The sequence below is a fragment of the Borostomias antarcticus genome (genome assembly GCF_949987555.1).
Source record: "Borostomias antarcticus genome assembly, chromosome: 24".
Lineage (NCBI taxonomy): Eukaryota > Metazoa > Chordata > Actinopteri > Stomiiformes > Stomiidae > Borostomias > Borostomias antarcticus.
Genome location: NC_140257.1, coordinates 7,824,091 through 7,836,250, shown reverse-complemented (window position 1 = coordinate 7,836,250; position 12,160 = coordinate 7,824,091). Strand labels below are relative to the sequence as shown.

General features: G+C 44.2%; 1 protein-coding gene across 1 annotated transcript in view; it reads right to left on the bottom strand.

Moving 5' to 3' along the window:
* The window catches only part of dnah6 (dynein, axonemal, heavy chain 6), a gene marked incomplete at both ends in the record, with an annotated part of 63,825 nt that extends 54,960 nt beyond the window's left edge, over positions 1-8,865 (bottom strand). The window contains 12 exons of the mRNA XM_084458194.1: positions 156-276; positions 776-865; positions 1,004-1,114; positions 1,296-1,409; positions 1,919-2,096; positions 3,738-3,852; positions 5,115-5,229; positions 5,428-5,562; positions 6,897-7,164; positions 7,550-7,794; positions 7,954-8,148; positions 8,563-8,865. Coding sequence (XP_084314320.1) covers positions 156-276; positions 776-865; positions 1,004-1,114; positions 1,296-1,409; positions 1,919-2,096; positions 3,738-3,852; positions 5,115-5,229; positions 5,428-5,562; positions 6,897-7,164; positions 7,550-7,794; positions 7,954-8,148; positions 8,563-8,865 — 1,990 coding nt within the window. The remainder of the gene's footprint in view (positions 1-155; positions 277-775; positions 866-1,003; positions 1,115-1,295; positions 1,410-1,918; positions 2,097-3,737; positions 3,853-5,114; positions 5,230-5,427; positions 5,563-6,896; positions 7,165-7,549; positions 7,795-7,953; positions 8,149-8,562) is intronic.
* Positions 8,866-12,160: the final 3,295 nt, after the last annotated feature.

The following is a 12,160-nucleotide window of genomic DNA, read 5'->3' as shown; positions in this document are numbered from 1 at the left end:
CACGCACACACGCGCATACGCACACATACACACACACACACACACACACCCACACACCCACACAGATCTATATGTCTGTGTTCCTCTCAACTCTTCCTGACATTATATGTTTACACGATGATGATGATGATGGTGGTGGTGGTGGTGAAGAGCACCTTGATCCTGCTTTCGGAGTTTGTCCAGGTCTAGGCTCTCATTCTCACGGTAGAAGAGCCGGAATGGCTCAAAGGTACGTGCGTACACGCTGGCCGAGTCGAAGGCAAAATGGAGTGATTGCTGAGTGGGGCGAGAGAGAGAGAGAGAGAGAGAGAGAGAGAGAGAGAGAGAGAGAGAGAGAGAGAGAGAGAGAGGAGTTGTTATCCATCCAGGTCATGTCAGATCTGTGCTTTCTGAAAAGGATGGAGAGAGAGAGAGAGAGAAAGAGAGAGAGAGAAATAGATAGGAACTTTAATAATCCCTGTGGTGGGAAATCTGTGCGTTTCAGCAGAGGGAAAGTACGGCATAGAGGGGATGGGAGGGGTTTAGGATTAACTTGAGTTTGTCCCTCATCCTACTCCTCTCCACCACATCCTCCAGGCTGTCCAGTTGTTGCCCCATGACGGAGCTGGTCTTCCTCAACAGCTTGTTCAGTTAAGGAAGGAAGGAAGGAAGGAAGGAAGGAAGGAAGGAAGGAAGGAAGGAAGGAAGGAAGGAAGGAAGGAAGGAAGGAAGGAAGGAAGGAAGGAAGGAAGGAAGGAAGGAAGGAAGGAAGGATTTCTAGTCAGCTTGTACAGACCTTGATGTTGAGGACGATGGTCTGGAGATGTCTATCGTCTTTTAACATGGCCTCCAGACTGGGACCATCTCCACATGTCTTCTCCTCCACCTGGACACACACACACACACACAAAAATGCAAACACAACACAACACAAACACATTCAGTACCAACTGTAGAATCATTTAATGGACTGGTAGCAACTCATTAAGGTCTAGTAAGTAATGGTGTAATGTTGATTTGGTACCTTGTTGTTGATCATGGGCTGGGTGAAGGCATCGAAGTAGGAGTCTGGAACCAATGTGTCCAACGACAGAACGGTCTCCTGGAACCGGGAGATGATCTCTGACACACACTCCTGTCAGAGCAACATACCCACACCAGGGCACACACGTACACACACAGAAATACACACACACACACACACACACATACACAAACACACACAAAACAGATAATTCGCCAGAGTGTTACTTCATCATGGTGGCGCATAATGCCAACATCAGGGGAGAGGTACAGTACAGTAAGAGGTCAAGTACCTGGTATTGGTCGACCGAGGGTTCAAAGGTCAGCGCGTGGGTCTCCAGCATCAGCTCAGACAGGAACATGGGCTGGAGAGGAGGGGCCTCCGAACCCGAGTCTGACCCTGCCATCTGACACAAGTACACACAGGCAAAACCCAAAATACAACATAAACCAAAGCTCTTAAGGTCCTTACACACATAGCATGATTCATTTGAATGATTAATTCGCAAATAATAGAATTAACTCCCATGAATGAAGACGTACAGATAAAATGTGAAGTTTCACGGGGCGAAAAAGCGGAAGAAGTGTAATCGAAACAGTTTCGATTTTTGCGTTTATTCGCCAGTGACAAAATCAGTTTGAACAATGATATTGCTCATTGTACACAAAATCATATTGAAAACAATGGAAGTCATGACAAAAGAAATGGCAATTATAAAATTATGAAAACAATGATGCTCAGATATTGATATTTAATCCATTTAAAGCACTATATACTGTAAGCTACATGTTCAACCCGAGGTGGAGCATTAGTTAGTGAGAAGCAGGTGTGAATGAGAAGCACAAACAGTTGTGTCAATGCAATTGAGGGTGACTTGCATGCTCAAGTTGGACGTTTTTAAAACCTCATGTGTACCTTTTTCTCTGCGTCCTCGGAGGCTGCGACGGCGTCAGGGTCAGCCCAGCTGTGGATGACAGCGTGCTTTGGTGTGTGCTGGATCTGCTCCTGCAGCACAGTCAGCAGCCTGGCTACGGAGTTGACGGTCAGGATGTGCATGGTGTTCACTATCAGGTAGTCTGACAGCCGGATGAAACTACAAAACAAGACAGATACTGAAGGTACTGTAGGTAGGTAGGTGTATGGGTGGGTAGGTAGGTAGGTAGGTAGGAAGGATAGATACATAGGTAGATAGTGTTATTTCCCTATGCCCTCACTGCCCTCCAGGTGGAGCTAGGGATTCCACAGCAGTGATAGGCCAGATAGTTAGGATTATTAGCTCTAAATCCCCATTATAATATATTTGTTTATCAGTGGGAGTGAGTAGGGGTGTAACGGTACATGTATTCGTACCGTACGGTACGGGTTCTTCGGTATGGTACAGACATGTGCCGAGCGAACCGACAAATCATTCGAGCAGATCCCTTTCAGTAGACTGACGCAAAATATTTGTCACATTTGTGACAATGGGCTGTTTCTTAATCGACTCTTGTGAAATAGAGACACACTTTGAACCTTTCACTCTCTCTGCCATAGCTTCTGTCACTGTGAAAATGAGTCTCCTCGCATCGCAGGCGTGTGTGTGCCCCCCCCCTCCCTCCCTCAGTTCGGCTCGCTCACACAGCGAAATAGGCTATACATGGGGACCTTTGTAATCCATGTCCCATCTAATTGTACCGCAAGTTACTTAGGCCTACCATATTTTGCCGAGCACATAAGTCATTTGATATAGGCTACAGTCCCGTGCGACCTGTCTGTGATTTGGAAACGAGTAGCCTACGAGCAGTGTCATCATATCAGCGCACAACTCATTACCGTCCTCCTGGTAAAACTATTATTCTGTTCGTTTGCCTTAGCCTAATGCACCGTAATGAAACACAGGTAGGCTTAGGCAATAATTTATATATCACGGAGGTCCCAATGTAGGCTATAGTCCTTGCAATGAGAAATGAAACTCTGAAGCTGCACACAGCACGCGCTCGTTTGTACACGCACGTTTGCACACATAGTCTATATCTCTGTGGGAAAAAAGGCAGATTTATTTTTTTGTAAAGATTTTAATTTATTTAGTTTACATTTTTATTACATTTAATTCGTTTTAAAACATATTTTTAAGTAGGCTATTCGTTTTTATTTAATTTTCTACTGCTGGGGACATCGTCACTGCCAGCAGGTCTTCCCTGTCTGCTGACAGTGTTGACAAGTTGATTTTTCTGGGCAAAAATATGAAGGTTGAGTGAAGTGGGGTAAATGGGGTATGAATGAGGGGGAAACACTTAAAAGAAAAAGAAACAGCAAAGTTAATGACACAGCATTGTAGGCTATTCCACTGGTCAACATTGTTTTTTTGTTTTGTTATGTTTTTGTTGTTTTTTTGTGGAGGGTATTGATGCAGCCAAAGGTATTGCTGTTTGTAAATAAAACTATATTAAAAAGATTGATTCAAGTTAAAATTTCAAATTTCTATTCAAAGAATAGAAAAGGAATCAGAGTAGCGCCGGCGCGCCATTTGAACCGAACCGAACTGAGACGTCCGTACCGAGGTACGTACCGAACCGTGATGTTCTCGTACCGTTACACCCCTAGGAGTGAGAGTCTGTGACAGACCCCAGGTGGTTGGCAGCCACACCTCATCCTCCCTCACCTGTGTTTGTGTGTGTGTGTGTGTTTGTGTGTGTGTGGGTGTGCGTGTGTGTGTGTGTGTGTGTGTGTGTGTGTGTGAGTATGTATGATCTACCAGGTGAGACGTCCGCAGTGGTTTCTCTTGTTGGCCTGCTCTGCGTAGCTCATCTTCTCTGAAGCCTCCTCAAACAGCTTCATTTCAGGGGACTGCTTACTTTCTCTCCCCTCATCTACACACACAGACCCAAAAGCACAAACACTCATATATCCTTATTGTGTACAGCACTTTGAAAATGTTGTACAATAAAAAGTGCTTTTTAAATAAAATGAATTATTATTACTAGGGCTGTCAAACAATTAAAAAATAAAATATAGCGACCAAATGAAGATATTTCAATTGAAAGACACTGACCAACAACCAGTGATCCCGGTCAGAGCAACGTCCTGCGGCAGTAGATCTACTTTCATTCATGTAGTCTTTTCCTTGTCATACTGTACAACAGCTGGTGGATTTTTGTAACTACAGTGCCTCCTGAAAGCTGCTTGTAAGTTGCATCGGAGGAAGCAATTTGAAACGCCTCCATTAAGCTGCAACTTAATGCAACTTTGCGATGGAGTTGTCAATTGTTCAGAGGTAGACTTGCTCATTCGGAGCCTACTCTCAGTGAGTGTGGGTTGGCGAAGCTGGGCTGACAGCTGTTTACAGCTGTTTAGCATTGATATGATAAGTTAGGCTAGAACTGCTCTGATGGAATGCAAATTCTTTCTTGCAGATATTGCACACAACCACGCTCTTATTAACTGTCCCATCTTGGATTTTTTTTTTTAAGTAAACTTTCCGTTTAGAGGGCAAAGCAAAGTCTGATTATCCACGTCCTAGAGTTTGTTTGAAGGCAAAGATGCTTTTGCATGACATACTATGTAGCCTACAGGGTCATTCAGGTCCAAATTAAGTTTGTTGCTTCAATAATGTTAAATCATAGCCTGGCTTCGCCAGAACCAATTCGCAAAAATGCGAAGGGTCTGGAAACTAACAGTTGTTTTCCAATTCCCACGGGGCGTTACCAACGGGCGTAGATCAAAATGCCTCAGGACGCAATTGGATAGATGTACAACCAATCAGCGAAAATGCCTCTATGGCGCTCCTCTGTTCAGTCATCTTATTAAACCCGTCCCATACGAAGAAATTTCTGTTTGAGCGGATTCTGTTAGAATGGTTGGATATCCAGACTGATCTGCGGAGTGAAATCGAATGTGAGCTCACGAGATCAGGCTGGCGACGCCAGGCTAGTTTAATCAAGCAATGATGCGGCAACTGTGCCACCTACAGCTGGACACAATCGATGAATGCAATGAATTTGCATTAATTTTTATTAACGTGTTAATTTTTGCATAATTAATGAATCAATCTAATTAACACGGTAAATTGACAGCCCTAAGTATTACTTATTATTATTACTAAAAGTGATCGTGAGTGTTTGTTTGCCCGTACCTCCATCAAAGTGGCCGTAGTCAGGTGTGTATCCTGCCTCCAGCATGGCTGTTCGACAGGCACTCCTGGCCACCTCCTTCACCAGCTCTCTGAACTCTTCTAAACGAGCCGATACCTGCAGACAAAACACACACACACACACACACAGTGCAGTGCTTCACACACTCTCTGAATGTCTCAATACAAAGAGTACACCATTTCTCCGCAAATAAACAATGTTACTTTGTTTTGGGGGGCAAATGCACTTGTCAACAAGCAACCGGTGCACATACACATGCTTGCACACAAACATGCAAGCACACATCCTCCGTACCTCCACCAGCTGTTTATACTGTGCATCCCTGAACTCCTCCAGAGTGTAGGTGTGGTCTCTCTGGAAGCGACACAGGCCCATGTCACTGATCCTGTGGCACATTTCCCTGATGTCTAGCAGAGCAGGGCGCAGAGACTGGGGAACACAGTAGCATCACACGCTCAGTCTCAAGAGCTAGAGAAAACACCACTCACCACTGGGGGTGGAAAATAACAGAAAATAGAAAGCTAATAGAACATGCTCTTACAAGTAGTTATAGAAAATTACTAAACAAGTAGCCCAAATCAAGCAATCAATCTGATTGGTTCATAGCCGTGGTGTATTAACCATATATCACGGTTATGACGTCAAATTCCTTTGTACAATTCAGTATCACTCTGTGTCTGAGGAAAAAAAAAAAAGTCTGAGCAAACTCAGATAGCTACCGTAGCTAACAAAACAACAAATCATCAAACATCAAAGTCATTCTACTGATGCTGGACAGTTTTTCAATGGTCGCACAATAATGGCAACATACAAATTCATGTAAATAAATAGCCAGATAAGGAAATCAAAGTAACACTAGCCTGTGATGAAAAAAGAAATATGCTACTGTAGCTACTAGTGTGTGTGTGTACGTTACATAGCAACCGCTTCACACTATGTGCAGGCAGCCAGGAGGTTCTATTTTATTTTGAACACTATTATTTACTAATAAAAACAATTTAAATTAGTGTGTCTATTACTTTCATATTGTCATAGTTGGTGACCGTCTTATAAAAGCAATAGCTTACTTCAGGCCGCGGAGGGCCGACAGCCCCTTAGCTATGATATGTACTGTATATCACAGCCTGTCGTTACCTACTTAATTATAGATAACAGCTCTTTCTAATAGTTATAGTAAATGGTAGAAAATAGAGGAGTAATAGAAAATAACACTAACTGAAAGGTACCACACAAGTAACACACTAGTCTTACAATACCAGACTTTGGAGATCTCCGCCTCCAAAAGTCTGGAGACAACTCCATTGAAAATTGTTGCTAGAGCAGCTGCGAAGACCGACACTACCAGTCAGAGCCACTGCCTACATCTCCAATAGGGTGAAGGACTTGCCTTACCGGAAATTATGTCCTCCCCCTATCTTCGTCCTTAGTGAAACAAACTGGAGTGTAGAATCAAAACATGTAAAATGGATGTTCTGCCCTAAAGACTTTGGCTTGGTTCTGCACTGCAATGCATTTTTTTTTCAATCTCTCAAATTATTTCCACCCACTTTTAGCAACAAATTCCGAATGAACGTCCTGAGTCTCTAGTTGAGCGCAACGGTTAGAGACTGACTGGTGAGTCTGGTAACACACAAATAACTTTATATGCCAACCATGGTAAACAACAGTGAATAGCTGAGCAAACAAAGAGCCAATTCTCCAAAAGTGTCTGCTAAATGAGTGCAGCTTAAATGTAAATGTTAATGTAAAACCATACCACATACCTCGTTGACTATGAACAGGCACTCCTGGAGGGACTTCTTGCACTTGTTGATTTTCGCAGAGCGCACGTTGGTCCGCCACACGCGGAAGGCCTTCCACTTCCTGAAGAGGGCGAAGGCGGGGATGCGCCGCAGTTGGCGGTGACAGCGATGCTCGTGCTCCCAGCGATCAAGGGACAGGAAGTCCATCTCGTCGTCGCACATGGAGGTCACGCCGTGCTGGCTGATGGTGTAGTAGTCCTGCTTGTTTATGTTCTTGAACGTCACAATCCTGGAGAGAGTTAAGACTTTTACAGTGAGCAACCTGATGCGCATGTGTGTGTGTGTGTGTATTTCATGGTGTGTGTTTCACTTAAGGTTATATGCGCCATATGTGACAGAGTGTGTGTGTGTGTGTGTGTGTTTTGTGTCTCATTTAAGGTTTTAGGCATCATACTTGATGAATGTGTGTGTGTCTGTGTGTGCGCGCGCGCGTGTGTGGGTCTTACTTGAGATTATAGGCATCATAGTTGATGGATGTGTATGTGTGTGTGTGTGGTTGTGTGGGTCTTACTTGAGGTTGTAGGCGTCATAGTTGATGGATGTGTATGTGTGTGTGTGTGTGTGTGTGTGTGTGTGTGTGTTTGTGCGTGCGTGTGCCGGTGTGTGGGTCTTACTTGAGGTTGTAGGCGTCATAGTTGATGGAGGACTTGGGTGCGGCTGACATCATGTACAGGAAGCCCAGGTGGGGATTGTTCCTGATGACCCTGACAATGTCCGGGGGGGAACTTATTCTGGAACGGACCACTTCCTCTGCCGTGCCAAACAGGGGAAGGGAGGGGGAGGCAGCAGGGGAGGGCTTGGACTTGGAGGAGTGAGGCCGTTTGGGGGGAGAGGGGGAGTACACGGTGCTCTGAGTGAGCTGCACCTGGAAGGAAACACAGAGGTGAGATTTGGTATCTCTCTCTCTCTCTCTAGCTAGCCGTCCATCTATTCATATCTCTCTCTTTCCGTCTCACTGTCTTTATCTGTCTCTCCACCCATCCACTTATCCATCTAAGGTACTGTGCATATATTTGACCTGTTTCTCCTTGATGTGCTGGGGCAGCTCAGGGAGGTGCAGGGTGGAGCTCCGTCTCTCAGGGGCCATGTGCAGCCGCCCTATCCCAGAAGGAGAGGGCGAGGGGGGCTTCCAACCTGACTGGATCAGCCTCTCCCGGTTCTGCTTGTAGACGAACTCCGGCTGCTTCCGGTCCTGGAACCTCTTCAACACAGGCTGGATGGGTGATACGAGAGAGAGGATGTGTAGCTTGTTTAGGCTTTTGAAATTGCCTTAGAAATAATGACTGTATGATGTCTGCCATAGCAACCTTTTCCTCATATCTGATATGCATTCCAGGACTGTTTGGATACAATTGCTGTATCCAAACAGCAATCCAATCCAAAGTATCTGTGCTAAGTATAATCAAGCATTACAGTGTAATTCAGAAAATAACATAACGTATATACCATGATGGCATTACACAAATATTGAACACAGAATTAAAATATATTTAAAACGGTTAGTCATCAAACTCTATGTATGCTATGCATATCAAGCCTCTGGGCTGAAAATACGCTGTAACCAATAAATAATATTTTTCTCTCTGCCCCTCCTCTCTCTCTCTCTCTCTCTCACACACATACACACCAGTATCTCCAGAGGTACGGTCTTCTGGCCTGCCCTCCTGCGTTCCTGGGCCTTGGTGGTGTGCGTAAAGACCAGAGCGTCAGGGTTTTGTTGGATCCGCGCCGAGGCAGTTGATATCAGCCTAACCCTGAGCGCCTCCGCGTCCACCTGGCCCAGGGGTGTTGACCCTGGCACGGGCGTGTTTACCGCCACCCTGTGATGTTGCCTGACTGGGGCAGACACCCCGGCGACACTGCCTTCCTCCCTGACACCTGGGCTGGCCAGGCAGCGCGGGGAGCCCCGCTGGGACTGGGAGGACCACATCGTTGACCTCTCAGGAGTGATGGGTAGGGGATGGAGGAAGAGGAGGGGACAATTCATATTGATTTATAAAATATTTGATGGCTAATATAGCCCATTCATTCTAGCTGATGACTTCAGCGGGACAAGTGGGTTGTGTACAAATGAGGTGGCTATGACTGTTGAGGTTAGCCAAGGTTAGCTAGATCACGTTAGCTATTCTAGTGGTGAATTAAATACAGTTAACGTTACAGATTGAAAGATTAAGTAAACCCAAATGGACGTTAGATACTTACAAGTCAATGATAGGTCACGGATTAGAATTGTCCAAAACAATGGCGAAAAGGTTTTCTGTAACCGAGGGTTTCCAAAACAAGAGATGAAACTCAGAAGAGTTTACGGTTTCCTAGCAACAAGCACGGCACCACGCACCCGACCTAACCAATCACCAGCAGCTCCTCGTGCACTCAGCAGAAGCTCCTCCTCTTTCAACATCAACCGCAGTGCATGACAAATGGCAAATGAAGCATTAGCACTGTATGTCACTTTATTAAGTTGTGATATGTTTTCATGCTAGAAGGTAAACCAGCATATTCGAACTATGTGGTCAGTTTATCAAAAACAATGCCTGTTTCCATGTCTGCTCTATAGCCAGGCTGCTACACAACTGAGAAAGCTAGCTAATTTGCTTCCACTTGGAGTGCACACACTGGGTGGGGAGGTCTTATGCACCTAAACCAACGAGGCTGAAGTTAGAACCCCTTTCTCAGAACCCGTTTGGAATTATCCGGTCCACCTTAAAAAAAAAAAGGTTCAAATCGGGATTGAATCAAGATTAAAAGAAAACTACCCAAAAATGTCACGGGTTATATACTACACAGTGGTAGTAGACCCCCTCCCGGTCTGACTCGTGGAGTTTCACGAGATTCTGATGTGGCATTTCAAAATAAAAGCCTTCTAAAGTCTAAAGAACCTAAACACACCTCGAGGGCCCGAGCTATAACATCCAGGGGCCTCATTTATCATTGTGGATACACCCTTTTTCATGTACACCTGATTTTTGTAGGATACTTGCTTTTCTCCGCAAATAATGTGATGTATAATGCCAAAACTCAATGGGAAATATTGTGAGATATATACGCAATCTATTTGCGGAGAAAAGCAAGAACAACAATCAGGTGTAAATGAAAAAGGGTGTATCCACAATGATAAATGAGACCCCAGGGCTGCTAGCACCGATGCTCTGCTGACCCATCTTATTAGTCTGCTAGTTTACTTGAGATTTCCTTTCCTCATCCTCCAGGCACAACATTGCATCTATAGTACTACCTTCCTGAATCCACTTTGGAGCTATCTCACCTCTGCTTTCCAAAATATATTTCATTTACCAATATTTGATAGTTCCCAGGCCTGCTGGCATCCTTACCTGATTTTCTTATTGGGATAATAATCGCCTCCTTCCAGCTCCTCTGCATCCTTCCCTCTTCCCACACTTTATTATAGCCTACAAGTGCAATAGTTTCTCCTGGCTTCCTACGCATAACTGCTCATCCCACAAATGCTTATATTATAAATGGGGCACCTTTTAAAAAGGAAATAAACAGGCTTTCCAGTGGTAAACAATTTATTGCCAAGAAGCATTGTTACAACAGAGTAATCATCTACCAAACACACATTCCCAGACTCTGTTTTATGTTTACAATGAGGGGGAAGAAGAAAGGAAACAAAAGGAATCTATAAAATGACAATATAAGGTTGATGTAAGGTATAAGGTAGGTTGATATAATCAACCCAGTAACTCACAATGAATCCTTTCCAAGGGAAAGTAGTTGTTTGGTGGCCTCTAGTGGGTGTTGGGTTTTGTAGATGGAAGGCCCACTAGCGGCCACCAAATATATTATAACTAGTCCCAAACATTGCAAAAAGCCAGTCAAATCTTCCAACAAAAGGGAGGAGATAAAAATGTTTTTCATATCCCTACACAGTTGGGAATTCAAATAAGATTGTTCTGGGACTAGAACAAATGGGGGGGTTCTTGTAAAACAATGAAGGGTTTTCCCCAAATTGGGTCAGATTTTTCAGTTAGGAGTTCAGTTTGGATCCAATCCTAGTCTTCTGTGTGTACACACTCTTTAGTATCTCCACTGTGAGCTTACTCACTTGACCATGTTGTGAGGAGAGACCTCTTGTTTGGTTGTTTGTTTGTTTGTTTGTTTGTTTGTATGTTTGTCCCCAGTTGAAGAATCTTAGTTTGGTTCCAAATATCCAAAAAGGTAAAATGTGTAGAGACCCCAGACAAAAATGCATGCATTTAATCCATTCAATAAATCACTCTTGAGAATAAAAGAGAGAGAAGACCTGGGGTCATCAGAGGCAAAGGAAACAGGAAGCTTAAATGAAAGAGGGAGGCTGAACCATTCTTTCAGCTGATTGGCTCATGGGCTTTTCCATGCTAGTGTCATCATATATTTTCTGTTAAAGGTCTTAAGGATTTATTGTTCCAACCCAAAAAAAGAAAAAGAAATGAAATGAGACAAACCAAAAGACATTAATGGGAATCCATCCAGATGAAAGTATCTCATATTGTAGTTTACTGCAGCTTCCACTGTCCAGTAGATGCTGATAAAGATCAGTGCTTGAAGGATCCTTGATTAATATTTGTCATTGAGACCACTCTTTTATAACCCTGGCTAAAGTTTGTGATCCTGCATCACAATGGATAAGAGAACGGATGCCCATCAGACATTCGAGTAACTACTGTAACTCAGATCAATGATGGTGCGTCTGATGGTGGGTCAGGACTGCGATGTGTCCTGGGTTAGCTCTTCTTCTTCTGGGTCATCTGAGAGTGACCCAGAGCCACAGCGGAAAGTGAGATGGGCGGAGCCTCCACTTCAAGCCTGGTCAACGGCAGCACTGGCTACCAGCTCCCGGGGCCCAAGCACTATAGGAGGTATCACCCCCTTGCCAATGTGAGCACTAGCACCCTATCCAACGCGAGTTATCAACCCCTAGTGAAGTTATCAATAACCAGTTAAGTACAGTTGATCAATAACCAATTAATTAAGAATCATCAATAAATGGTCCAGAATTGATATTTGAGGTTTTTATTAGGCTATATTATGTTTTATATAACATACACACACATGCGCAGCCACACACGACCACACACAGACACAAATGCACAAGCACATGGCTATAGGCTAATTTGTTATTACACAATAATGATTACAACGATGATGGACAGGAGGGTCCAAGTCTCCAGGGTGAACAGAGGCAGGTAGCCCGTCCTCGCAATGGCTCCGGTCCTCCGCTATCG